General features: G+C 40.9%; 2 protein-coding genes across 3 annotated transcripts in view; both read right to left on the reverse strand.

Moving 5' to 3' along the window:
* LCT (lactase) overlaps positions 1-14051 on the reverse strand; it is a 21051-nt gene extending 7000 nt beyond the window's left edge. The window contains exons 1-12 of one of the 2 annotated variants that reach the window (XM_009642484.2): positions 13388-14051; positions 11452-11481; positions 10851-10912; positions 10064-10147; positions 8998-9100; positions 8342-8412; positions 6889-7608; positions 5867-6512; positions 3005-4564; positions 2382-2650; positions 1667-1957; positions 395-593 (exon numbers count right to left, since the gene is read on the reverse strand). In XM_009642484.2, the coding sequence (XP_009640779.1) occupies positions 395-593; positions 1667-1957; positions 2382-2650; positions 3005-4564; positions 5867-6512; positions 6889-7608; positions 8342-8412; positions 8998-9100; positions 10064-10147; positions 10851-10912; positions 11452-11481; positions 13388-14051 (4699 nt within the window). Of the gene's footprint in view, positions 1-394; positions 594-1666; positions 1958-2381; positions 2651-3004; positions 4565-5866; positions 6513-6888; positions 7609-8333; positions 8413-8997; positions 9101-10063; positions 10148-10850; positions 10913-11401; positions 11482-13387 lie in introns of both variants that reach the window. The other variant, XM_035897878.1, reaches the window with a different exon arrangement.
* A 2343-nt stretch (positions 14052-16394) lies between these two features.
* Positions 16395-27730, reverse strand: part of MCM6 (minichromosome maintenance complex component 6) — a 13513-nt gene continuing 2177 nt past the window's right edge. The window contains 14 exon segments of the mRNA XM_035897886.1: positions 16395-16855; positions 17444-17583; positions 18461-18628; positions 18900-19035; positions 20162-20323; positions 21487-21615; positions 22694-22849; positions 23432-23539; positions 23633-23774; positions 24764-24905; positions 25559-25709; positions 26571-26716; positions 26803-26968; positions 27709-27730. The exon segment at positions 27709-27730 is cut by the window's right edge and continues 58 nt beyond it. Of these exon segments, the coding sequence (XP_035753779.1) occupies positions 16742-16855; positions 17444-17583; positions 18461-18628; positions 18900-19035; positions 20162-20323; positions 21487-21615; positions 22694-22849; positions 23432-23539; positions 23633-23774; positions 24764-24905; positions 25559-25709; positions 26571-26716; positions 26803-26968; positions 27709-27730 (1882 nt within the window). The 3' untranslated portion in view covers positions 16395-16741.

Here is a 27730-nt window from a genome sequence, read left to right on the forward strand (position 1 = left end):
AAAGCTGTGTGCTCAAGCCAGCTCCCATCCCTCCCCTTCCCTTGCTGCTAGCCCACAGCTCAGCTTGGCCCTCCTCCAGCCCTAACCCTCCTCCACAGTCCCTGGAGCTGGTCTGGAAAAGGGGTCTGCTCCAGACAGCAAGTGTAATCCAGAGGTTGCAGAGGAGGGGGTGGATTAGAGGAGTGGAGGAAGGAGGATGGGTCTTGGAGGGGACAGGCAAAGTGAAATAAAGACCTGTTCACCACACCACAGAAGTCCAAACCCTATTTATCCCCACCTCACTGTCTTCCTCGCTCTAACCTTGCAAGCCTCTAGCATCTACTCTGCTGCAGCACAGAACAGAGTTGTGCCTACAGTGCTGCAGAGGCTCTGAGGTTATGCCCAGCAGTCTTACCTGGGGCTGCTGTGCCAACGCCATAGCCCAAATATGCAGTGTTGTAGGGTTCGTTGAGGGTTATCCAAAATTTCACTTTATCTCCCAGTCTCTGGAAAAGGAGCTCAGCGTATTCCTTAAACCTCTGAACTATAGTATCATTCTCCCACCCACCAAGGTTCTGCAGTGCCTGTGGGAGGTCCCAATGATAGAGAGTTACCTGTGGGGAAAGACAGCAACAGAAAGGACTCAATCAATCACTCTTACTTTCGGAAATAGGGACAGTAACCCAGCCTCATTTATGAACATGAATAAACTGTGCTTTGATCTGCAGCTACCTGTTCCTAAGGGTGCTTGAAGCGATTGCTCATTCACTCAGATAAAATACCTTTTTGCCAGTGTTTCAGTTTCTTGAGGACATGGGGAAATGACTCAAACTCTAGGGACTGCCTGATGGTGAAGATGAAGCTTTGACCAAAAAACCACCATGTCCTTGCAATAGCAAGAACTCATCAGTGAAGAACTGCTGCGCCCGCACTGACTCTGGTATGAAATACAGTCCAACAGAACGCCTGTTTGGGCTGGTACATCTGTTGGACCAGTCTAGAGCAATGCCATGAAGGCACAGGTCTGCTCAGGCACAATCTGATGCTTGTGTAGATAATCCTGGATTTCCCCCTGTACGGCAAGCATACGCACGTGTGCAGCGTTTGGTGCAGCCATCTGCACTCTCTATGTATACCAGCGTGGTTTGGGGACGACAGGGACAGCCAGCAGTGGGGAAGGAACAGGCAGGAGAAAAAAAAGCTACATGTGTGCATGGGGACAGGTCAGATTAACTCAACAGCGCTGAAAGAGATGATTGATACAGTGGTGAGGTCACTGTCCATTATACGTGACAACCCATGCTGACCAGTGGAGCTTCTTGACTCCTGGGAAAAGAATAATGTTACACCCATCTCCAAGAAAGGCAAGAAGGAGGATCCTGGGAGCTACAGGTTGGGCGGCCTCACCTCAGTCCCTAGAAAGGTCACCGCATAGGCCCTTGTGGAACTTCCAAGCACAATGAGGGACAAGAAAGTAATTGGAAAAAGCCAACAATAAGGTTACTTTGATCTTTCTGGGTAGTAATATCTAACATATCACTATTCTCCTATGTTTCCTTGCAGAGCACAATGAAAAAACAATTTCTCTATGAAGGAGGATATGGATGGAAACACAGAGATGTGCTCTGAGCATCAGACTTGGGTTCTGCTATTTTTTAGTTACCTGAAAGTTACCATTTTTAGTTACCTGAGGCATGATGTTAGCTGCCAGCAGAGCATCGACAAGCCTTTCGTAGTAGTTCAGTCCCATTTCATTGATGTATCTGGTGGTCCCATCTGGGAGAATGCGGGACCAGGAGATTGAAAAGCGATAGTGAGACACCTTGAGGCTTTTCAGCATTTCCACATCCTCCTCAATCTTGTGGTAGCTGTCACAAGCTACATCTCCAGTGTCATCATTGCTGATTTTCAAGGGAGTGTGAGAAAACTGGTCCCAAATGCTAAGTCCTTTCCCATCTGCTCTCCATCCTCCCTCAATCTGTAATTGAAGATGGGGGGGAAATTGTTAGCAAACCCCAAATTTAGGTCTTGGCCTAGAAAAGAATTCAATGTGTTAGTTGACTTATCAGCTTAAGATTAGAAATAGCAATGTTTTTGCTGTACCAGACTAGTTAGACCACTCGGGTGTCAAGGCAAGACATATTAGCAAAGTACAATGTCACAGAACGGGCATTGTTTCAGTTCATCTGCTGCTCCATGTTGGCTCGCTCTCGTGAAGCCCATGCTGCTGTCTCAATTCCTGTGGTGTGACCATGCCCCTAAATATCTCCAAATTCCTCCCTTCAGTTGTTACACTAACCCTCAGTTACAGTGAAACCTAATCTTACAAAAGCTGTAGGTGTCTCATCCAAAATGAATTAACTGTCTGCAGATATTTTAAGAGTCCATCTCAGTTTCCTAACCTGATATGCTGAAGTTGCTACACTCCACCAAAAGTTCTTTGGAAACTCTCCATATAAAAATTCATCTTCTTTTGGCAATGGGATACCATTATTGCGGATGATTTCTGCATAGTACACCGCAGAGCGCTTTGGGGTTCTTGGCCTGTTGGGATTGTCAAAATCAACCTGGTGCAATCCAAATTTTGGATCATAACCATTCAACCATTCGAAGTTATCCATAAAAGACCAAGCGTTGTATCCTCTCAGATTAACACCATCCAGTTTGTAAGCTGAAAGACCAGAAACAAATGGAAGAGCATCAGTGGTATAATCACACTTCAATGAACCATAAGGAATTCACACGCAAGCACATACACGCTTTTAGCTTCTTAAAGCTGGCACTTAAAGCCACAGCCCGATGGTCAACTAAGATCATTAAGACACTCTTCATAGTTGGAGGATACAAAGTACAAACAGCCACGCAAAGGAGACCATAAAAAGAAACACTACATTTATATTGTGTTCAGGAATATTTAACGACTGATATCAATCTCTTTTAAAAACTACGCTTCAGAGGAATAAAGTAACCAGAAAGCTAGAGAGGAGACACACAACACCAACAGAACAAAGGCAAACATCAGTACCTTTTAAGGCTTCATCAATGTATGTCTTGTAGTAAAATATCCTGGTATTGTCATCAACATCCGATTTGGTCTTTATCCCCACCCCATTCTCCATTATGTATATTGGGGGATTTCCATATTCTTCTTTGATCCAGTTCAGCAGCCTCCTCAGCCCCCAGGCCACAGCCCGATGGCCAGCAATAGCTGAGGAAGGCCAGGAGCTGTCAACCTTTGTTAAAATTTCTTGGTCATACTCATAAGAGAAGGGCCTCAACTGGGTTGTTGCATGGGTTACAATTTTGGAGGTGTAGGTGTTGAAGCAGAAAACATCTGCCGTGCCCCTGATATATTCACGCTCCTCTGCTGTGAAAACTGGTAGGCGAGATGATGGCAGGTTCTGGAGCTCACTCCTGTTCCCAACTTTCCACTTCATGACCTCAGGGTAGTCCCCATTTTTGAAAATCGGGTGTGTAAACCATCCCACCGAAAACTGCAGGTACCTGTCTGCAGCTTCTATGTCCCTAGGATTGCTCGGTGTCTTTGGCTCAACCCAGTCAATGTTGGGACGCAGAGTGATGACTCCTCCCTGACTTGCTCTGTATTTGTCATCATACGTGTGGTAGACCTTGGCATGAGCTTTCAGCAAGATGTGAGCAACCCTGTAGGGAGCACTGCCAGGGTCATTGACATTGGGTGGGAACGCCCCAGTGCCATAGCCAGCCCAGGCAATGACTTGGGGTTCATTGAACGTAATCCAGAACTTCACCCTGTCCCCAAAGGTCCGGAAACAGAAGTCTGCAAAACTATCAAACAAGTCAATCAGTGTGCTGCTCTCCCAGCCACCAATGTCCTGGAGAGCTTGTGGCAGGTCCCAGTGGTAGAGAGTGACAATCGGAGTGATGTTGTTTGCAACCAGCCCGTCAATGAGACGGTTATAGTAGTCAACTCCATGGCTGTTTATTGAGTTGCTCCTTCCGCTGGGGAAAATTCGAGACCAGGACAGGGAGAAACCATAGTTTTTTACCCCTAAGGCTCTCAGCAGGTAGATATCTTCCTCCACCTTGTTGTAGCTATCACAAGCTATATCTCCATTATCATTGTTCTTTATATTCCCTGGGACATGGGTGAAGTTATCCCAAATGCTGGGTCCTTTTCCATCAGCATCCCAGCCTCCCTCCACCTGGTAGGCAGAAGAAGACACACCCCATGTAAAGTCCTCTGGGAACGTCCCATAAAAGTACGTGTCCCTTTCAAAGTCTGTTTGAGATGAAAACTTCTGCCAGACAACTTTTGCCTTGGAGGGCACTTCTGATGCTGGTAAATTTGGCAACTTTGATGGCATGGGTAGGTCAAACACCACTGGTGTAGAAAATCTGTCCAAGACTTTGGATGGAAAACCATTTTTTTCAATAACACTGGAATAGAAATAAGCAGATGCCTTGGGAGTCCTTGGTCTGTTGCTATCTTCAAAATTCACATGGTGTAGCCCAAATTTTAGGCTGTACCCCACTGGGCCTTCAAAGCCATCAATCAGGGATCGAGCAATATATGACCGAACATCAACTGTGTCTAGTTTTACAGCTGTCACGGAAACAGTACAAGACACTGTTATTCATTTGAACGCTTTCTGAATACAGCACAGCACAACATAAGCACCACAACTGAGGGTAACAGTGTGATAAGCCAGACATCTCTGAATGGTGTTTTAGGCACACACCCCCCAACCAATTAGAGTGTCTGGCAAGAAAAGCAGTCAGCACTGTCAAATGCTTAGTGATAAAAAAGCATGAGAAAAGAAATACTAGTCAAGAGGTATTTGAGTACAGGAGACTTGTGACACTGGTAACCCTTTCCCTGTGTTCTAGTTTTCAACCACTATTCATCAATTTAGGTATATGGCGCTCTTTTAGATTTAACATTATAGTTAAACCGAAACATTGGGTGTATTTAGTGCTTGCCTATCTTCCCTGAGAACAAGGGAGTTTCTTTTAGCAGAACAGCATGCCCAATAGCAGCAGAGGCAAAGCTGGCATCCTTCCTCACATTGCCTGCAAAAAAGCACTAAGTCTCTCTCCTTCTAGAAAAGTTCACTTCCCATACGCAGTCCCTCTTCTTTACTTCTGCTGATGCACAACAGCAATGCTAAACTCTATTTTCCATAGCTCTTAACACTTCTATCAGTATGTTGAGAACTAGGTCAAGAAGATCAAATGCTGTACACTGATGACCAACATGTTTAATACAGCATATTTAATAAAAGTTTTCCTGACCATATTGATTTCTGTATCTCAAGAGAGTATCAGTCAAATCTCTGTCTGAAGTCTCAAATCTCTATATCTGTCCAGAACTTCAGTGACTAATACTATTTTTACATCAATTGATAAGCAGTTTGCAAAGATATAGGCATACCTTGAACCTTGCTCAAAACAATTAAGATATATATAAATATCTCCCTGACAGTTCTAACCTGAAACAGTACAGGATGCTGTCAGTTAGATCTGCTTAATCAGTAAGGACATGGTTCAGTCTTGATCTGTGAGATCTCTGTAGGCAAGAGCCTGCCTGCAGGCAAACCATCTTCAGGGTAGCTGAGGTACATACACACTGTTCTCACAGAGAGACTGACGTTAGGGTCCAGGCCACTTTAATCTGTATATATGAAAAACCTATTCCTATACCTAAACAGAACAGAGAGCTCCATAGCTTGACACCAGACAGGCTGAAGTATATGAGGTCACACTATATACACAGTAGGCAGCTGACCTCGTATCACTATGCAAGTGGTGATGTTTTGAAGTTAACCACCACGGAATTGATAGAATAACTAGTTGCCATTATTAAAAAAACAAAAAAAAGAAAGAAGTAGTTAAAATTTCTCCATACCTTTTAGAGCCTCATTGATGTATCGGCGGAAATAATCCACTCGCAGAGTGTCATTGATAAGATCCCCTGTGCCTTCTGTCGGCATACCGTTTCCTGCTATGTAAATTGGGATCTTTGTCCCTGTATATTCCTGGGACACAAACTTCAGCAGCCTTCTTAATCCCCAAGGGACCACATGAATCCAAGAAGAGGCAGTCTGTGGCCAAGAAGGATCTACATGCAAGGAGAAGTTCCCGATGCTCTCATAGCTTGGTGTGCAGGTCCCATTAGTCACAGCACTGACCAGGCGGGAAGTGTAATGGGAAAGACCAAAAAAATCTGCAGTCCCTTTCACCCAGGACTTCTCCTCTTCTGTAAACAGAGGCAGCTGTGCAACTGCTGTGGAGCACTGCTGGTTTACTTCCTGGATCTGAGCCTTCAGGATATCTGGGTAATCACCATTAACAAATATAGGGTGAGCAAACCAGCCAAGCATGAACTGCAGATACCTTTCAGATGCCCTCACATCCTCAGAGTTGGTTGGAGACTTGGGTTCAGCCCAATCCGAGTTCAGCACCAGCCCCACCTTTCCCAGTTGCTGAGAGCGGTATTTGTCGTTATACAGGTGCCAGACCTTGGCATGAGCCTTCAGAATTGTGTGAGCTACCTGGGAGCAGAAAGCAGAGAAATATGTGACAGACTGCTTTGAACAAGAACTCTTAAGCATTGAGATTATTGCCACGTGAGAACGTTGTCTCCATTCAAAAGAAGAAACCTTGACAAAACAAATAATCATAGCCAGAGAGTGCAGTAGGTTTTGGATTAAGCAGAAGAATCTGGCTATCCATCAACACCAGCCTTCAGAACAGAAAACCAAAATAAAGACATCTAGCACCCACTAAGTACCCCATTTTGTTGCAAGTATCGTAAATCCAACAAGCAAATAGTTGTCTCAGAGGCCACATTAGGCTTGAACCTAGTTAAAGGACAGAGCCATCAGAGGAAAACAACACAATGGCAGCTGCAGGATCCTGTGCCCCTACCTTGTAAGATGCTACTCCTGGGTCAGTGATTCCTGGGGGATGCTCTCCGGTGCCGTAGCCAGCGTAGCTGATAACCCAAGGCTCATGGAAAGTAATCCAGAACTTGACCCGGTCCCCAAAAGTGGCAAAGCAGAAGTCTGCATAGTTTACAAAAGCATCTATGATACTCTCATTCTGCCAGCCACCAAGAACCTGAAGAGCCTGTGGGAGGTCCCAGTGAAACAGAGTCACCATGGGCTCAATGTTAGAGTCTAGCAACTGGTTAATTAATTGGTTGTAATAATCAACACCCTTGGAGTTGATGGTCTCGTTGGTGCCAGTAGGGAAAATTCTAGGCCAGGACACAGAAAATTTGTACAGCTGGGGATGAAGACCCCTAAGTAGGTAAACATCATAGCTGGTTTTATAGTAGCTGTCACATGCCACGTCTGCTGTTTGGTTCATGTAGACACGACCTGCATGTCCAAACCGATCCCAGATGCTCTCTCCTTTCCCATCCTCTGCCCAAGCTCCTTCAATGTTAAAGGCACCTGTGGATGTGCCCCAGAGGAAACCACTTGGAAAAACATCTTGCAGAAAAGAATCCCTCTCCAATTCAGACTGTTTGGCAAACATTTCCCAAACTGTTTGATAAGAGGAGTGGGGGGCAGGAACAGCATCTGGATTCTCCTGTAGAGTATTTGTTTTGCTGGAAATAATAGAATAAAAAGAAGTTACAATCTCCAAGGTGGGTGCCGTGCCACAGAACTTGCAAACACAGACAATAAAAGAATCGTTTGCTTCCCATTCAGCTGACATAAGTCACTTAGGGTATAGTTCCTTTAGCTGTCTGATCAATCCAACCTACTGGCTAGCAGATGAGGGTGGAGTGCAATGAGCTAACTGCAGAGCAGCTCAAGAGCTATATATCTAATGCATTCCTTTGCAGGTAGATTCTCATAATTCATTACAGCTACATCAAAGGTGCAAACAAAATCCTTGCAGTGTGTAGCAATTTCACATGCTACAACTGCTCTCGTGAGTGTCCATAGGATAAGCTAAAAATCTTGCTTCTGTAATCCCTAGCATCTCCCTGGACAATGACATCTCCTACATTTCTGTAGGCCCAACTGGCTTCACTCCTACGAAACCCTTGATTTTATTTATTTAACTATTTTGGTCTTGAACAGAAGGCTTGGAAAATGTACCTGTTACTATCAGCTTGAAGGTGTAATCTGGGTAACCAAGGATGAGAGAGTGGAAAAGGATTACATTGCCTGTAATAGCAGGATAGAGGATCGCCTTAATAGCAAGAGACTGGGCTCAGCAGAAAGGTATTCCTTTCCAGTCCTTTCAGCAACTAACAGCAGACTTTACCACTAAAATTGTCTTGTGTCTGCCTGCACATAGGTTTCTAGAGGGCACCATTTTATTATAATATCTGATTTAAGGGACAAAAACTGTACCTTAAAACATGAGATGATGAGAAGTCCAAGAACTCATTAACATCATACCCAATCATACGTGTGTTTTCTTTATTAATAGCTGAAAACAAACAAAGGGTAAGTGATGGACTTAGTCACAACTTAGATGCACGGACTGCATGACACTACCTGTACATACAATGACACCTTTAGAAACAAGGAGCTTTCTATAACTAATAGCTATTTTTCTCAGATCAAATATGTTGGATTGCTGTTAAAAAAAGATCATAGAATCATTTAGGTTGGAAAAGACCTTTAAGATCATCAAGTCCAACCATAAACCTAACACTGCCATTCCACCACTAATCCATGTCCCCAAGCGCCACATCTACCTATCTTTTAAATACCTCCAGGGATGGGGACTCAACCACTTCCCTGGGCAGCCTGGGAAAAAAAGAAATTTTTCCTAATATCCAATTTAAATTTCCCTGATGCAACATGAGGCTGATGAAAATGATGAAAAGCTTTGGGGAAGATTTCCTTCTTCCCATCCCTCAACACTCAGCATCCACCCTTAATTTTCCAAGAAGGCTATGAAAGAAACCATAAAGTTTCATCTAATAGCAGTGGTCTTGACTGGACTCTATAATTTGCCATGCAGAGCTTAGCTAAAAAACTCTCCTCCTTCTTGAAATATATCACTCACCTGTGACAATGGCAGCTACTGGTATGAAAGGATTCTCTTCCATGGAACCACAATCAAGGAACTTTAGACTAAAAAACAAGATCTCTATGTCCTTCCAGACATTCTGCAAAAACAGAAGTCAGAGACTTGTATGAAAAGAAGCATCAGCCAGCTAGTAGCTCGTGGCATTTGTTGTTTTTTAACACAGAATAGGAAATACCTAGAAGACTGAGAATCGGTGATAAAGTTCTTCAAAGTTAAATTCATAAATCAACAGAGTAAGCTTTAAATGCCACCCACTATTTTTCTCTGATCCAAAAAAAGCCCAATGCAAATCAAAGCATAAACCCTAGGCACCTTCAGTGTTTGACCTGTCATTGAACACACACAAGGAACTATGTCTTTTTTTGAAAGCCTGCTTGGTAAGAATCTGTTGCCATAAATGTCCCACTCTAGATTTTTAGAGTAACTGCAGCATGCTGGGACCCTAAAGAGAACGAGTCACATGGGTAGCTCCTTGTTCTGCTACTCATCTGCTGGATGACTCATCTTACAGATTTTAAGAATGTAGTTCACTACCAGAGGTTTAATATTGGGTACTAGCCTATAGCACCACTGACATTGTTGCTGCCATGTGATCTAATCCTTTCACAAACTCATAGTGACATTTCCAGCACTGCCTCTACTGATGAGATGTTGCAAAGTTTGGTAGTACAGTTGCAGAACACGCGCTAGAATAAAACAGTCTTTTAGCATGTAAGTATTAGCCTAACAGCTTATCAAACACTTCGGAAGTGTGAGAGAATGTTTTTCAGTCCTGGACAAAAGATTTATGCCATTCCAGTTGTTAATGCATCAGTAACGAGCACTGACCAAGATGATCCTTCCCAGCACTTTCGAACACCTGTTTTAAAGTCAGAATAACAACAGTGGGTGACTAACATGCAGCTGTTTCCTAGTGTAGCTGTTGTCTGAGCTGTCACAGCTAATCAGAACTGTTTAGACGCGCATCAAGAAATACGAAATTCCCCTTCTATTTATGGTCTGTTATCTGCTGCTATGCTTTGAACACTGTGCCTAATGTTACCTGGAATTCACTCAGCTTCTTGTAGAAATCTGTTTCATTCCCACAACAGTACTGAAGGTTGAGAGACAGAAAGTCTACTGAACCCTGGAAACAAGAAAAAGAAAAGAATAATTCTGAAGTAAAATGCAATTTTGTGCAGGCATTATGTTAAAAACATATAAAATTGTAAAATATTTGCTAAAGATATGTTGCTGGAGTAAGAAGCCACCCAGCTAGCTATATGGGACCCCTGGACAATATAATGACTACAAACTAGGAAAATGCATTTTGTGTCTCTCCTTCTAAAGTAAAGACTAACCAGCTAAAGAAAATTCTAGGAGTATTTTATGAATTTAATATTAATGATTTACTGTTGATTCTTTATCTAGTAAGACTGAAGAAGTCTATGATGAGACAGAGAAATCTCTGCAGCTATGTGGTTCAGGTAGGTCTTATCAACACTCATTTGGGGAAAGTCCACTTCAGAAAACTTTAATCCTTCCAAACGACAAGCGTTATCTCACTTGAAGTCATCAAGTTCAAGGGGATAGACAGTATTCTTTTAGTAAACCAGCTGATGAGGTTGCAAAAAATCTGATAAGATTTTAGCTTATTTTTCAGTCCAAGGTTTTCTTCTAGTCTGGTCAGCTTATCTAATACATCTTTCCTCTCCCTACAAACCACACCTTGCTTATATCTTTGGAATGCCACGCCTACAAAATTGCTTACCCTACCACTAAATCCTGAAGGATTGTGAATACAAGCCAAAAACCTTCACAGTCATTAGTTCACTACATCCTACATCAACATCCTCTAGGTAAAGGCAACTACTAACAGAGGGTTTGGTCTTTACAGAAAGGATGTCATCATCTTTGCAGAGAGTAAGTTCTACTCATGTTGTGCAATCCCCATGCAGCTCAATCACTTTTAGCACAGCTCTACCTGTGTTTTAACATAATAAGCAGATATTTTTAAAATCGTGGTTATTTAAAATGAACTACCTTTTATATTTGGTGGTGCATTAATTAGACTTGCAAAAAAAATAACAAAGGGTACACTTCTTGCAGACACCTTGTCATTTAAGCATGTATGTTGCTAAAATTGCCAATTATGAGAGCAAATACTTCTCCATATACCTTAATCAGTGCTTACTAGCCAAGAAAGAATGCTGAAGTAATTTCTAAAATCAGTGAGCTTCACATGATCAGACTGATCAAATAAGTAAAATTTATCAAATTGGTCAATTGGTCAACTTGCTAAAATGTTATTTTACTTGCAACAAGTTGCTTCATCCCATACACAAAAATCAAGTTAAATCAAATTTATATAATTTGGAAATAATTTCTATTAAGGTGTTACCTGAAGAGAAACTGAAAGCAATTCTGATGAAGCACTATCCAAGACATCACCCATTCCTAAAACAACGGACAGTTTTCCACCTTGAAAAAAAAAGAAGCGGTCTATTAGCAGTATGTTAAGGACAAATTAAAAAAATCAGTTCACTGCAGTTATTTTTAAATCAGTTGGAAATTTTTGAAGATGCTGATCATCAGACAGTGCCCTAGGTAGCTGATTTCAGAATACCCACTATGATTTCAATGGAGAGTTGAAGAAGGTAGAAATTCAAAGGCAAAGTTCAAGGAGTATTTGCCAATAAATTTTGTCTTATCATGACTGCTCATAAACATCTGAGCACTGCTGTTTGCAGGCAGCTGGATCTGAATACAGCTCTCCAGTTGGAGCCCTTCCACTCCATGAATCACTATAAGTAATAACTTTAAGTTTCATGCCGTTGGGGTAGTTCTACAGTGGTTATTTTTTAAAATCCATTCTGTGCTGGATGGTGCTGAGATGCTGGGATGCTGGGAACTTGGTGGGACAGGTTATGCTGGGGGAAAGCTGGGCAACTTCTAGGGCTATCACCAGATAGTATGAACTGTACCGCAAAGTATTCCTGACGGAAGTAGGAATTAAAAATAAATAAATTAATTACAAATTTGAAAAAAACATGACTCAGTCAGCTCTACTGGCTGTCTGCCTGGGACAGAAAAACCCCAAGCCCAAAGAAGGCAGACCCAAGAGGACAGCTGCTTAGAAAATCCCAGGTACCCATCATAGAAGAGGTGAAATTCTCTTGCTCTGTGTAACACAGGTAGAGTTAAGACTTAATTACTCTAAAATCCCAGTGTCTGCAATGAGGAACGTCAAACACAGGACATTGCAGACTTCCTCACACTATTATTATCTCACAGGAGACTAATTGTGCCTTATTTCTTCATGGTTTGAGGTACCTTTCAGGAAGTTTTTACTCTTCGAGGTTAGGAAGAGGTACACAAAAATACATTATTACCTACAACATAGCTTGATAATTTCAACTTCATCTTTTTACAGAGAAAAAAATAGATCAAGACTAGATTTGAGTAATTTTAAAGTAATTTGTAACTGATCATTAATTTTCATTTTACATTAAAAAGTAAATATTTTGCTCATGTTGCTTTATTTAACCTTTTAAAGTTAAATAAAATAATTTCCCTTTGATTAAATGAGAAACGTAATTTTAAACCATGATCGGTTTTTTTTAAGTGGATTTTGTCAATACATTTGCAAAGATTTCCACCTTTTAGGTGGAAGGCTGATAGTTGAATGTGACCTGATTCTTCAGCTAGATCTGGACCTCCAAAGCTGTATTCCCTGGGAACACGTCACGCCTCAATTAAAAAGCCTGCGCTCGTCATATGTAAGAGATTATAACACAGCCACTGATTGATGGCACAATCTTCCTCTCTTAGCTGAAATGGTAGCAATTTTACTCCCAGTTTTCACTGACATTGAAATAAGAAATAAGGCTTTAAAAGTGAGATGATGGGGCAGGAATCAAAGATTCTTCCCAAGTCTCAGTCCCACTTCTATTATACAACACATTTAAGGTTTTGGGGGCATCTGCTGGTCTTTAAATTAAGAGGACGTGGACAACAGCCCTTAGAGAAAAAGCATGTAAGTGTTAAAATGTTTGGGTTTGAAGTACTAGTTTCTGCTGCTCAAATTAATCGGAGGCTATTTCATACTCCCCTGATGCTTAAAAGATTAAATATAAATATGCATACATACACATAGATATTATCCCCAACTATCATTTCAGGTAAAATGCAATTAACAGTACATTATAAAAAAATTATCAAAATTATGGATATAATGGAACCTGTTACTCAAGGATTTCTATGTAGTTCTGAGAGCACTGATAGCATATTCATACAGAGATTACATGTAGCAGTTGCCATTTAATCTCATCACAAAATATTTGTGGAAAAAGTCATATAAAAAAATTCCTCTGCCCGTTCTCCTTACCTGCCAGCGAGTATTTCTCATGGTAGACGGTGTAAGTTCTTTCATGAGCGGCAGCTAGGGCCTGGGCTCGGTACTGGGGGTCATCATAAGGCAGGCTTTTCAGGACCTCTGGCAGATCACTGAAGGTGAGCCACACATCAACCAGGTCCCCAAAAACACGGAAGCTGAACTCTGCGTATTCCACAAAAAGGTCAGCAAAAGCTTTGGCTTTCCTACCCATGGCCTGCATGGCCACTGCACCAGGGACGTGCTGGTGTTGCAGAACTACGACCGGCCTGAGGTCTGCAGCAACCAGGGTCTCGAGCAGCTCCCGGTAGCACTGCACTTGAGCTTCATCTGGCTTCGTGGCATCCCCCTTTGGTAGAACACGTGCCCATTGCAGGAAGACTTTGTAATGCGTCACCCCGATCTCACGAAGGTGGGAGAAGTACTGGGGCAGCTCAGGAGCCACAAGATCTTGTTGGCATAAGTAATCGTGGGCTTCAGCCACAGCAGGGCCCTGATCTTCCCTGGGTAGGACTTGATTATGCAGATGCAATCTATTTACTGACTCACTGGGTAGAGGTCCAGCAATGGCGATAAAATTCTGAGTGAATTCCCTGTCTATCCCAAGGCTGGGAGAAACTAACAGAAAGAAGGTGACTGTCTTACAAATCAGCTCCATTTCTGGACCTGCTTCAGAAACAGTTATTCCACAGTACTTATATTATAGTAGAAGTAATGTTTAACTGAAATTATCTATTACATAGATAAATGATCCCAGAAGTAGCTGACACTAGAATGATAATAGAACAGGACTTTTAATCAATAGATAAGTGAACAAATGGACGAATGCAAAAAACACTGTCAAACAATTAGTTGGAGAAAGGTCATGTGGAAACATTTTCCGAGATGCTCAGGTTCCCCTTTATGCTTGAACATCAATTGACATTTGCTGATACTGCCTCCATTTCAGAGGAAGATAAAATAAGTAGACAACGCTTTTCATCTCCTCTTGGCCTTTTTTTGGCTTAAGAGGAACCCCAGCAGAGCTCTGGATGCAGAAAATAACAAGAGCAGAGTTATCTTTATTGCTGGGGCTGGGTTCCACCACAGCTCGGGCTGTGCAGGACAGCAAGAGGCACATTTGTGCTCTAATTTTTGGGTGCATAAAGGAAGTCTGAGAAGTGACATCTTACCCACTTGGAAAAGTGGCTATTGCGTGAATTCGGGCAGCAGTGACAATGTGTGTCCTCATGCCCGATAACATCAAGGAATTTGAATATAATTTTATTGCTTTCCAAAGTACTCCTTCCTTCAGCCTTGAAAGCACATGCTCTCTCAGCAGGGTGGACCCATACAGATCACCTACCTAAACTGCTGCAGGGAAGAGATTAACTCAACTCCTACATCCAAACACAGCAAAACTGAAGAGCTGAGAACATTTGCTGCCTAAATACAGAACATGTTTAAATCAACGAAACACAAAGTTCTACATAACTATATTAAACAGTCAGTTCCATTTCCCAGTTTATTTCCTTTAATAACCAGCTTTTTGCCTAAAGCATACCTGGAAATATCTGGGCAACTTATTGCTCTGTCAAGCAATATTATCTCTAAGTTACAGTAGAAAACATCTCTCAACATTTGCTGTTACTCAAATATCCAATCTTACATCTTATACAGGGATTGTAATCCTTGTACTTTGACCCTGTTAAGATTTTTTTTAGGAAGCCTCGAAAAGCTTGCTGAGACACTGTGCTTACTGTTCTGAACAACTACGTACTTGCTTTCCTCCCCCGCCCTTATGTTTGAATAACAAGTTTGAATAGGAACTTTACAGCACCACCTGCTGCTTATTTTTCAGCAGAGCAGTGTTAACTAAGAACACCCCTCCTAGCCAATGAAGCATACAGAACCAGGGAAAGAAAAGAAAGAGAAGCAGGAAAAATACTTTCTCCCGTGTGAAGAATATTTATTAACAAACAAAAACTGGGGGGAGGGGAGGGCAAAACACATAATGAAGCACAAACGTCTTCCTGTCCTTATTTTGAAAGTAAATGAACAATATAGAATAACATGAAACTGTTGTTGCGGGTAGGTGGCAATTCTTAACGCAATGTAGCATTTGCCAAGATGCAGTTTATGAAAGAAATTAGTGGAGAGAAGTTAGAGTTAGTGCCTAGAGATGTGGTAGTGTGGTCGGTGACAACTATTTATGATCCCTTCCACTCCTTAAATATAACTGTTATCTTTAATTATATGCTTGGTTAGACCAAGGCATATCTCTCCAAAGCTGGGAGAGACTAAGAGGAAAAAGACAACTGTCTACCAAACCAGATCCATTTCTGGACCTGCTGCAGAAACAGTCATTTCTCATTATTTATACTTAAAATATATAGCTTTGTTATCTTTCATGCTATTACAAATGTTTCTTAGGTGCTGTTATCAGGTGGACAAGACAAATATTCAGGTATTTTTCATTCTTAATAGATGATTTAATAATCCCATAGCATAGAGCAAATAATTGAGAACAGAAATTTAAGTAAAATTTTCTTATAGAAAAATCTACAGATAAATTTACAAATATAGTCTTAAAAATCCCTCACAAATGATGGCAGTTTTTAACTCACTTACAAGTCAAGACATTCATCAAGATGGGGGTTTCTGACCTCCTGACTTAAAGCCTTGCTCTGGGCTTGGCTATTTTCAATTTTCTATTTTACATATGCAACAGGAGCATATACATCTTTAGTCCATCTAAAAAGAAAAAGAAGTAATCTGAGTTTCTCATTATCCATTACTAGAAGTTAAAAATTTCCTAAAAAACCAGCATCTGTCATCCAGGAAATTTAATTTTTCTTGAGACATTAAATGTTTGGATCACTATTTTTCAGCCTCAAAGCATAGGCATAGAAAGCAATCCCACATATGAGTGACAATAAATCCACCCCCAGACATCTCCAGACATTTAATGATCTTTTATTTACGTTAATAAGAAAAACAGTAAAAAGCTATAGCTTAAAAAGTCTACTAAATACAATAGAAGAACAATGCTAAATTCTTCTCATTTAAAACAGAAGCATCTACATAGCTTGACGCTGAAAAGAACTATTGAATGATTCTCCTCTGCATCTGGATGATGGCATTGAAACCCAGAAATAATAACGAAACTAATATGTGCCATTTATTTAAAAACTTTCCAGGTATGCTCAGTGTAAATGAGCAATCATATATTACTAACCGCACATTGGTGCATTCCATAGTAAAGCATTGATAGGAATTGAAGATGTCAGCCATACAGCAACCCTTGCAAGAAAAGAATGCATTTTCCAACATGTAACTTAGTCAACTCTGCAATGCAGTTCTCAGCCCTTAGTCTTCCAGCAGGTAGTTTGGGTTGACAACCAGGTATGGATCTTCATCAAAAGTCTCCTTTTCTCTGGATCCTCTCAGTCCTGACTGGGACAGTTCTATCAGAATGTGGTCCTGCAACAGACAAAAATTTGTATTCAAACATGAACAGAAAGGTTTGTTCATACTTTTTGAAAGGCATCTCCTTTTTATACTAGTAGCACTTTTTATTGTGAATTATTTGACCCTTTCAGTTGTGAACTCTTTCTTTAACAGGTTCCTAATCTTAACAATTACGTTCAGTAGAAATCTCATATATGTTGTATGCTTTCTGGGAACACTTCAATCTAGTGGTTTTGTACCTTTAAAAGTGAGAAGTATTTTATATTTTCATACTTTTTCCTCCAAACCGCCCTACTGCCCCCGTGACTTAAAGCTGTCCGTTGAATAAAGTGTTGTTTGTATTTCGGTATCTTATGTATAACTAACACTACAGAAATACAGAAAAATATCACTTACACTTCTACAGGGACGTAATATGGTACTTTGAACTTATACGTATCTCTAATTTATTTCAGTCTTTTCTCTAAAATTATTTTTAACAGTTATTAAACAAAGAAGGCATTTACACTGCATCAAGCACAAAACATATTTCTCAAATTAGGAATACATTGCATTATAAGTTAAAATGCTTTTTCACTATCCACACATCTCTATACATACATAATGCGTAAGTCGGTGAATGACTCTCTCAATGATCTTCTTTTTATTTATTAGTTCTTCTTCAGATTCTATTTCAGATTCAATTTCCTTTAGATACCAATTAATAAGTTCACTCTTCTTTAATGATGAATCATCCTCTTCTGCAAAGAAAATAATTTGCATAAACACAGCAGCAGTAAGACACCATTCAAACCATAAGAGAAAAGGATTTATGTTAACATTTACAATGCTGAAGATGTTTAAGAAACATCAGACTTGTACAGGAGGCTCTTGTACCATGGTTCAATTGGAGATCTTTAGATTGAGAATTGAAGCTTTCAGTCCTACGCATCCAAGCGGCTTACAAATTAAACGAGCAGCCTAGCAATCACATCAGCCTCCAGCTTCAAAAAAAAGCAGTCATAAGGACTCGTACAACTTTCCTCTAAGTAAGGGCAAAAGAAAATCACTGTCACACAGAGCCAAAGAAGTCATCCTTCTACATGTACTCAGCATTTTGAACAGATATTGTAGGCTCCACACCCTTCCAAAAACTTCATTGCATTGGTATATGCTATGAGACAACTGTTGCATTTCATTACAGGAGTAGCCTCGTTGCAACTGAAATATTTCTTGGGGAGATGAAATGATGCAGCCATTTGGCACATACTGGTTAAGTATACACTTTAGTCTGTGGTTGCTGGCATACATTAAAGCCCTTGCTACAGCTTTCATTGTTGCTGACTTCTAACTAGGTTAAACCAGCATATGCTACAAATCCTTTTCTGTATCTGCTCTGCTGACATGCTCCTTGAGTTACTGGGTTTTGACAAATGACTAAGACACCAGAGCTAGAAAGTCCAAGAAGCCAATTTATATCATTAGATGTAGCATAACCACATGTGTACAAGTTCACGCCTGACCTAACAAGTCTGGTCTCAGCAGGAGTGAAAATTCCAAGTGCAACAGCATGAGATGTAGTAACAAGTTGCCCCCTGAACTAAGGGTCTGCTGCCTTTTTAATAAACAAATTCTTACCTTCCTCCGCTTTCCTGAGGTGCAGCACCAGGAGATTAGAAATTCGTCGATACTCAGAGAAGCCCAGTCTAAGAGAAGCTTTGGGTGCGGCATCCTTGTTCGTGTCCTCAGATTGGCCATTGATCCCATTCACAAGACCGTTGACCCCAGCTGGAGCTTCTGCCTCACCTGTTTGGACACATGCCCAGGTTTAAATCTGTAACATCTTTTAACTGTTTAATACTCTGAGCCACTGAAAAGTGTTGCATTGACAAACCAGGTGAGTGGACCCACATGGAGACTGAAGAAGTAAGAGAGTTAAGAACAGGCATCAGGATTCCTAGACTTTTTTAGATGAGAAATAGACGAGAAACTGAAGAGAAGCATACACTCAAGCAAGGTAAGGTGTAAAGGCTAGAAGTACTTTCCCCTTTGAAAAAATTCTCTACAAGTAATCTACCATTGACTCCATCTCGGTCCTCTTGATCCTCCATTTGCTGTTCATCATCTTGGTCTAAATTGATGTCAGGAGTCTCAACTCTAATGATGGACTTATTTAAAAGCCTGAAAGCTTCCTTCACGTGTTTCGGATGAACCTGCGTAAGATTTGAAAAAAAATGTATTAAACAAGCATGGTGGCTCTTCAAGTGTTACAATCTTTTTCTCCCCCAATAGCTCCAGAAACTCACCTTTGACTCTGACAAAAGGTCTTTCTACCCATCTCACCCAATTAATCCCATGCAGTTAAGACTCTGCAAGTCAAATTATATCCCACTACAAGTACTCTGAGTTCACACAAGGTTATGGAGTGAATATGCAGCCTCATGAATCTTTCAGGCTTTAGCGATCATGTGGAGTTGATAAAATTTTTACTTAAGACAAGAACATTTTGAAGAAAGATCAGTGGAGCAAGAAACATGAAAGAAATGGGTCTGAACAGAAACAATATGAAAAAAAAGGGATATAACTAATGGACTGTCCTCCAGAATTGGAAAGTAAAACTGGAAAAATCATCTCTAGCTGAGCCATAAGCTAAAAGCTATCTGTTTCTTTACAAACTGAATTCAGTTAAAAAGAACCCAACAGGTGTCCTTCTTACACAATCAGTGAGCAAGTTTCTATCACTGCATGTGTCATGTAACCCCTCATCAACATTCCAAAAGGCCTCCCGAGTTTTAAAGCAGGGACTAGATGGATAGTAGTCATACTACAGTTAACAGCCATAACACAACAGACATTTCAACATCGGTTGATGTGAGGAGGTCAGATCACAAATACAGGTACTCTTAAGGAGGTTCAGATACCTTGACAAACTTTGGCTTTTTAGATTGCAGATGAAAGAGAGCTGTGAGAGGTTACAAACTACACGAGATTAGGAGTGACACTGCCAACAGCCCTGGCTAACACTAATATTTGTCATGATTTGACAGGTAACAGGCTGAGACTGCTGATACAACTGTAATGCAAAACCACACATGTTCTCAGTTTGGACCAGCTGATCTGGTCCACACCTTAAAAACAGTAAGACATACCTTAAAAACAGTATTTCTGGCATACAAACTCAGACTGAATATGACCACATCACAAGTGAAAACATGATCCAAGCTCTCCTCCTCACCCACAGGATTTAAATATGTACAATACCATACTCAAATAGCAAAGCCAGAACTCCCACAACATTTATATAAACATTTATACAATCTTTCATCAAAAATCTGATACCTCATCACAGCAGTGCATACGGGCCATAGCTTCAGACAGCCGAATCATGCTTTCCAACTGTCGCACTGTGATTCTCCAGGATGACTTTGTCACTCCAGAGCCGTCACGCTGCCGTAGGCGTTTATACTGCTCCACTATAAAGTCCTCAGACTCCTTAGATATCTGTGACATAAGACAGTATGACAGTTTGCCATGTTAAAAGTATTAGTTTATTCTTCTTGCATTAGACCGTCAGTTCCCAGACTTTTCTGTACTACCTATTGCTTTTCTCTGAAATATTCTGTGCTACACATACTATACACAAATATCACAATCATATTATGTTAAAATTATATTGTAATAATGATCAGAGTAACACTGCTATTACAATAAGTACATTGAAGCATTATTTTACAGCAGATTTTTGATTATTTCTATTGTTCTGTTCCACCGACTTGCTTCCGGTCATAATTAATGTCTGTCTCTACTAGACTGTTCTATGTTTATTTACCTTTCATTCTGCATACAAACACACACACACACACAAGCACTCACTCGATGCTCTAGGAGAACCTGCTTTAGCAGGAGGGTTGGACTAGATGATCTCCTGAGGTCCCTTCCAACCCTTGCCATTCTGTTATTCTGTGGTACACTAACACTGACTACAACTTTATGGACATGCTTTTTAGCCTATCTGCACATACACAGATCCAGCTGGAAAACAAACTCTCCACCATGTGGAAATGAAATGGGAGTTCTCAAAACCCTGTATGGGAGGGTGTCCTCTCTCTCCATTTGCAAAGAACTACATTAGAAGAACTTCTGAAAAATCTAACACACAGCCCATCCAAGCTGCTATTTGGGTAGACCACAAAAATTTGTACTTAGAGCAGTTTCCCATGTTTTGTATTTTACCACAAAGCAAGTGAAGAAATATCGAGGAACAATATCCTTTTAAAATAAAGACAAACAAACTGTTTGATTAAGCAATAAGTCAGTAAAACACAAAAAGCTCTGCAGCAGCCGTGTTGAATAACCCTTGAGGTATGAGAAAGGTATGAAACAACCCCTCAGTTGTTCTAGTCAGAGGCTAAGAACTGCCACCAAAGCAGTTAAGACTACTGATTATAACAGCCTCAGCTGGGCTGGCTGGGTTTCTGGAGTTCAAGAGAGTATGTGGCTCCAAAATATGCTACGTTTCTAGATAATAACTGAGTTTGTGGCCCCTTTCTTGAGAGAACACTACACTAAGTGTCTTTGCATTTGTTGGGAAAAAGCATGCTACAGTGTGGCTATTCCTTTCGACCTCCTCACATAGAACAACTTACACAAGAAAGTAGAATTACCTTTGGTTTAAACTGTCTTGCAAACAGCAGATACCTTCTGATATCATCTAATGAATAGACACGATCAACAGATTCTTCTACTCTGGAATGCAGATCCACTATGCGTCTGGCAATGGCATAATCTGTAACCTGGGATATTATTGCTCTGTCAGATCACTTTCGTAACATCAGCCAAGTATCAAAACAACAGCTATATTCTTCCTTCCCATTCCCCTCCCTCACTTGCACTGCTCATGGCAGCGTTAAGTCTCCCCAGAAGCCAGACTCTCTGCCAGAAGGTCCAGAAGAATGCCCTGGAGATTTTTAACAGAAGGAAACATAGCAGAGAAGGGATAAAAGGCAGTTTTAGGATTTATAACCTCTTGGAACTCTCCTGGGTTACAAGTTAGCCATAGAACAGGCAGAAAGCAGCATTGTGCAGCGTGGGAACTGCTTTCTTCCTTTTCAGCCTACTCCGTCTCTTTCATCCATCCCTTCTCAATTAGATAATCACTCTGAGCAGAACAGTGGAGAGAACAGCGCTGAACCAACATTAATCTCTGTATCTCATGCGTTCCCAAGGCAAATGCCACATAGACAGGTGGTAGCAGTCTTAGCCTTAGTGACCAGCGATTTGTAAAAATGACTAATGGTACTAAGTTTGCAGGTCAAACCACTACAAGATGAAAAGGCAGCATCCTTGTATTCAGCAGAGCATGTTCAAATTTGTACTGCCAGCTTTTAACTTCGCAGACAGAAAAGCAAAGCAGAAGCAAGACACTCTTATGAGATCAGCTTCACCTGATTGGAGAGGGCCACCAAGACGGTCAAAGGGCAAAGCACATGATGTATGAGGAGAGGCTGAAAGAGCTGGGTCTGTTCAGCTTGAAAAGAAAGCAACTGCCTCGTTGGCAAGTATAGATAGATGCCATAGAGCCAGATTGTTCTTAAAAGTACAGGTTGACAAGAGGCAACCAACACAAACTAAACCATGAGGAATTCTGATTAGATACAAAAGTTATCATTATTTTTTTAAACACACGAGAGCTGTCAAACGTTGCAGTAGAGGACTAGAGAGGCTGCAGAATCTCCATCATTGGAGATAATACTCACCAGTATAAGGTCTTAGCTACCTGTTCTCAGTGATCTGCTTTGAGCGTGAGGTTAGACTAGAGACCTACAGAAGTCTTTTCTGACATAAAATTATTTTACAGTTCCTTAAAATTACCTCATTACATTCATCCACAAGGATGAAGAAGAGATCAAAGCGAGACATGATGGGAGCTGACAGGTTTATATTCTGTTTCAGTGACTTGGATCTGTCATAGCGCCCGCTAACTGGGTTTGCTGCAGCCAAAATGGAGGTCCTGGCATTCAGGGTAGCCTGACAATGAAAAAAAAAAAAAAAAAAAAAAAAAAAGAAAAATCATATCTATGACCACTTCCGAAATCAACTCCTTTTAGATGGAATTTCAATGCAGATAATACAACCACCACTCCTCAAAAGAGCCCAAACTCTTCTAACCAGCCCTTTCTAACCAGGTCTCTGCCCCAAGACACAGTTTGACGAATCCATATTTTAACATTATCACACTCTTGCCAACAATACTGAAACAAGCCCTTAAAACTGCTTTTCACAACACCCTGTTTTTACCCGTGCAAATACACACTTTACTTCTACAAACACATAGAAATCTAAAGCCCCTTGTGGGGTTACTTCAAGGTTAGGATTTTCCCATTTTCTGTTTCCTGTCCACTGCTCTCTTTTTTTTCCTTTCAGTAACAGTTCTGATCTTTTTGGGGTATATGGCACAAAAACTTTGCAGGTAAGTGATCTCTGTCCTGCACAGTGAGACAGCTGCAGAGCTGACACAAAACTATCACAGATGACACTAGATCAGTGCGTGTAACAAACCAGTCAGGCAATGGTACAAGCCTACACAACCAGAGGCATAGCGCAAGCTACCTTTACTCCTGCTTTAGTAATGGATATTGTCTGCTGCTCCATTGCTTCGTGAATGGCTACTTGATCCCGCACATCCATTTTGTCAAATTCATCAATGCAACAAACCCCCTGCAGCAGAAGAATAAAAAAGACGGTTTGGGGCTCTTTGTCATTAATTATCCATTCCAGGGATGCAGGAACCTCTCTAGTTCCTGGACTCACGTTGTCTGCCAGCATCAGTGCTCCAGCTTCAATGACAAATTCATGAGACTCTTCGTCTTTTACAACAGCCGCTGTTAGACCCGCAGCACTGGAGGCTTTTCCACTGGTGTATACAGCACGAGGACTGAACTCGTCCACATGCCTACGGAGAGAATTAACAGTGAGGACCAAACTTAAAAAGTCAGATTAAAACCTGCAGAAACAAGATAACTAATGCAGTGCTGCTTTCAAGCTCTCAGGCCAGGACTTGTTCCTTCCTTCAGAAAGCAATTAATATTTAGGTAGGCCCTCTCACCTCTAATGATGTTTGAGCAAGCCTTGGAAACTAATCCTTATCTAACTGCAGTCTATCACAGGTCTGTTATTCACCCATGGTTACACCAGAAGAAAAAAAATAACCCAGACCTCCTCCCACAAGTTTTCTCCTGACTTTACAAGTTAACACAGCTCCTTGTGGGTCAGGTAAACACCAGCACAAGGGAACAAATGGCTTCATAGCAAGAAGCAGCAAGACTGACCACAGGCAGCCTAAGGCAGATTTTGTGGGGCCTCTACACTTCCGAATTGCAGTGTATGCTGAAAGGACCTCAGCTTCATGGAAAACGATGCAGAGGTAAATGAACAGCATGATAAAATAAAATCATATTAACTAGAATTTCCAGTTTAAAAACATTGTAATATAAGAGCTAGCAAAAAATATAATTATTTCATAATTATTTTTCAGGGTTAATAGTTGTCTATTTGTCCAAAGTGTTGGGACCTACCAATTTATACTAAGCTAAAAACGGGAAAAAAATTATTTCATCTGTGTCTGATATTTTAAGATGTGCAATAAATTTTTTATTTTTAATATTCAATGTCTTTTGAAAATATTTTGAAAGTCATACTTTCATAACTACCTAAAGAACAAAAGAAAGTCTTAATTCGTTCTTTCTTGTTACCACAGGGGCTTGTTGAGTTTGCTTCAGCCCTTTTCAAACACTTCAACCACATCCAAACAATTCCTGGAAAATATTCTTAAATATTTTACTTCCTTTTCCTCTTGTGTAACATAGAAAAGGCACAGTACACATTTATAGCTCTAATGACACTGGACAATATTTAAATACTGAGTTTTAATGAGATGCTTACTTTAGAAATTGACTCTTGGCTGTACTTGGATCACCAACAACACAAACATTGATGTCCCCACGCAATGAAGTGCCTTCTGAAGTGGTCTTAGGAACTCCTCCAAAAAGCATCAGCAGGACCCCACGTTTCACTTCATCATTACCTGCCCCAGAAAAGACATGCAACTAAAAATCCAAAGGAAACACCACATTTTTCCTATTTAAAAAAAGACTTCAGCCCACTAGAATTTTAGCACATTTGAACATACCTGCTCCGAATTTACCTATGTTTAAAACATCCAGTAAAACTGCATTTAAGTGCTTGATACAGTTTCAGGGAAAAATGACTCAAAAAGCAGCTGAATTCCTTTATGCTACAGTGGCTCAGAATATCGACCAAATTCAGCTGATCAAACTTTTTGGACACAACCAACATTAAGTCCTCACACTAGCTCTGAGCCAGAAACAACTGTACACATACACACACATGCATGCACAACAGCATACAAATATTTGGAACCCTTACATCTTTTGAAGGAAGCCCATATAAAATAGCATGTATATCCAACTGCCAGTAGTAGATCACCCAATAGCAAACCCAATCATTTTGACTAGTCTTGCAGGCCTTAATGATTAAACACGGCATGTATTCAGGGAATAGAATCTCCTTTTCTAGCATAACCAGTGCTGGAGGGGAGAGTTTGTGGTAGTTGGCATAGGGCTTTCAAACTTTCCCAAAACGGCACTACACAGACAGCAAAACCAATATTTTCATAAGTGAAATCTGCCCTCTCCAAGGCAACAACTGCACTCTTACCATGGATAGTGGGGAAGAGGCTGGTGCACAGATTATGGTAAAGGTTCTTATCTTGGCTCATTTCAAAAACCTTTTCCCACTCTTTCACAGACATTTGGTTTTTAATGCTTTCTGCAGTCTGTTCTTCATCTCGGAGCTCTTTTCCACCAAACTAAACAAAGGAAATTAAAAAAAAATAAAAGTAATAACATGAATGCGAGTACTGCAGACAGGAGGTTACAAAAACTTGCTCTGGAAGCTGAATGGGAGGAACACATTCAGAAAAGCTGACCTTAGGCTAAGGAAGCTCGTCACCTTATACCTTTAAAAACCAACAGACAGTTTCCTAGGGAGCAAAAATCAATGGAGTTTAAGTTCGGTTAGTGAGAAAAACCCAGGAGAGATGCTTGTCCAGAGATTAAAAAGAGAGTAAACCAGTACAGCTTCTGTTAGCTAAGATTTGCCTTGGTAAGTATTTTTCATTAACTGGAATTCACAAGGTCCTTCATTACTCTGGAATGAGGCAGGAAACTTCTACACCCAGAAAAATCACACATGCTATGACAGTAAAGCTGCTAGCAGAATTATAGATTAAAATATCATACCATGCTAAACCCCAGCCATAGTCACTATTATTTATTAAGTTGTAGTAACATCCCAAGAGGTTATGTGATAAACCAGAGGGAACAAGATGGGTTGCTGTTTTCCCTGTGACAAAAGGAAGCAATAGGATTTCCTCGAGGAGAAGGAAATGCTGCAGAAATGGATGAAAGCTGAATGGACATAAATGGACCAGTTAGCTTGATAACATTGGCAAATAATCACATCTGCGAAAACCGCTACGAACAATAAAGACGGGAAAAAAAAACCTTGCTGTATAAATCGAATCAGAATATAAAGACAGTCAAATGCAGAGGAAAGTGGTACACACACATATTTAAAGCTTTACCCATCCCCGCTCCCTAATTTGAGGTAAAACCATACAGAGCAGAAATCATCAATACCTTTAAACCTATTTTCTTTCCAGACTCACCCGTGGATTTGTTGGTGCAACGTAACAAGCTAGAAAGACCAGCTTATACGACAGCTCTCTGACTCCAAGGGCGCGAAGTCCCCGGATGCCTTCGGTTTCGTAGCCCTCTGTCCCACTCACCCGGGAGCCAGTTTCTGCACGCACCCCTGCCATTAGAGTGGGAGTCAGGACAGCAGTTCCCAGAAGAAGCAGGAGAGACAAGTCATCGAGGTCATGAGTGGTAGCAACAAACCTGGTGTTGAGAGCTGGGACACATCAGGCACGACAATCAGTGACCCTGTGAAGTCACATTTGTCACCTGCCTGAGCAGACTCCACTGCTTCCGCACGCAAGATCACTTCCACGCTGCGAGGAATGCTACCACGCGGCAGCTCGGCCTGCGTCTCCTGAATGCGAACCTGGGGAGGGAAAGAATATTAAGTACTTAGCAGATGTCATAAAATTTGAAACTGCTTCAAAAGCTAAGCTGCTAATAAATGCAGTAAGTAGCATTTGATTGCTGCCATCCACGTCAATCATGAAATTCCTCTCACAATAAGACAAACCACCAAAAATCCCTTCGCTAATCAGTATCTAAGGAATCTTGGAGAAACTTAAGAAGATACACAGGGGTCACAATGACAATTCTGAGGGCTACAAAAGCAAGAAGAATCCAGTTAAAGTGACTGACACAAAATACGAAAAGCAAGAAGAATCCAGTTAATGTGACTGACACAAAATATTACTGCAGGATGTGAAGTGCTGAGGATGTGGAAGGGTAAATCAATCTGGAAGAGCAAAACACTGCAGATTCTAAAGACACCTCTTTTCATACTCTTATAAAACAAATACACATGATGTACCTGCAACATGAGACTAACTATGGTTTGAGTATGTGGGGTTTCAGTGGCTTGCTTAGGCAATAAACATCATGCAACAAAACTGCTTTGTTCATATTCATAATTTCCCATGCTTAAACATAAGCCTTCCACAGAAAGGAACTTATTTGCAGAAAATCCAGTGCCTTTTCTTGAGGTCTTTTCTTGATGTTGACAGAGCCAAAATTAACTGTCTTCAGTGTGTGGCAGTACAAACATCACCTTTCAACTACCACAGGAACATCATTGTTTGTCATCGTCCCCCAGCCTCACCACTGTACCTTTTGGAAATCAACAAATCTT

Source organism: Egretta garzetta, unplaced genomic scaffold (genome assembly GCF_000687185.1).
Source record: "Egretta garzetta isolate BGI_Z169 unplaced genomic scaffold, ASM68718v1 scaffold197, whole genome shotgun sequence".
Lineage (NCBI taxonomy): Eukaryota > Metazoa > Chordata > Aves > Pelecaniformes > Ardeidae > Egretta > Egretta garzetta.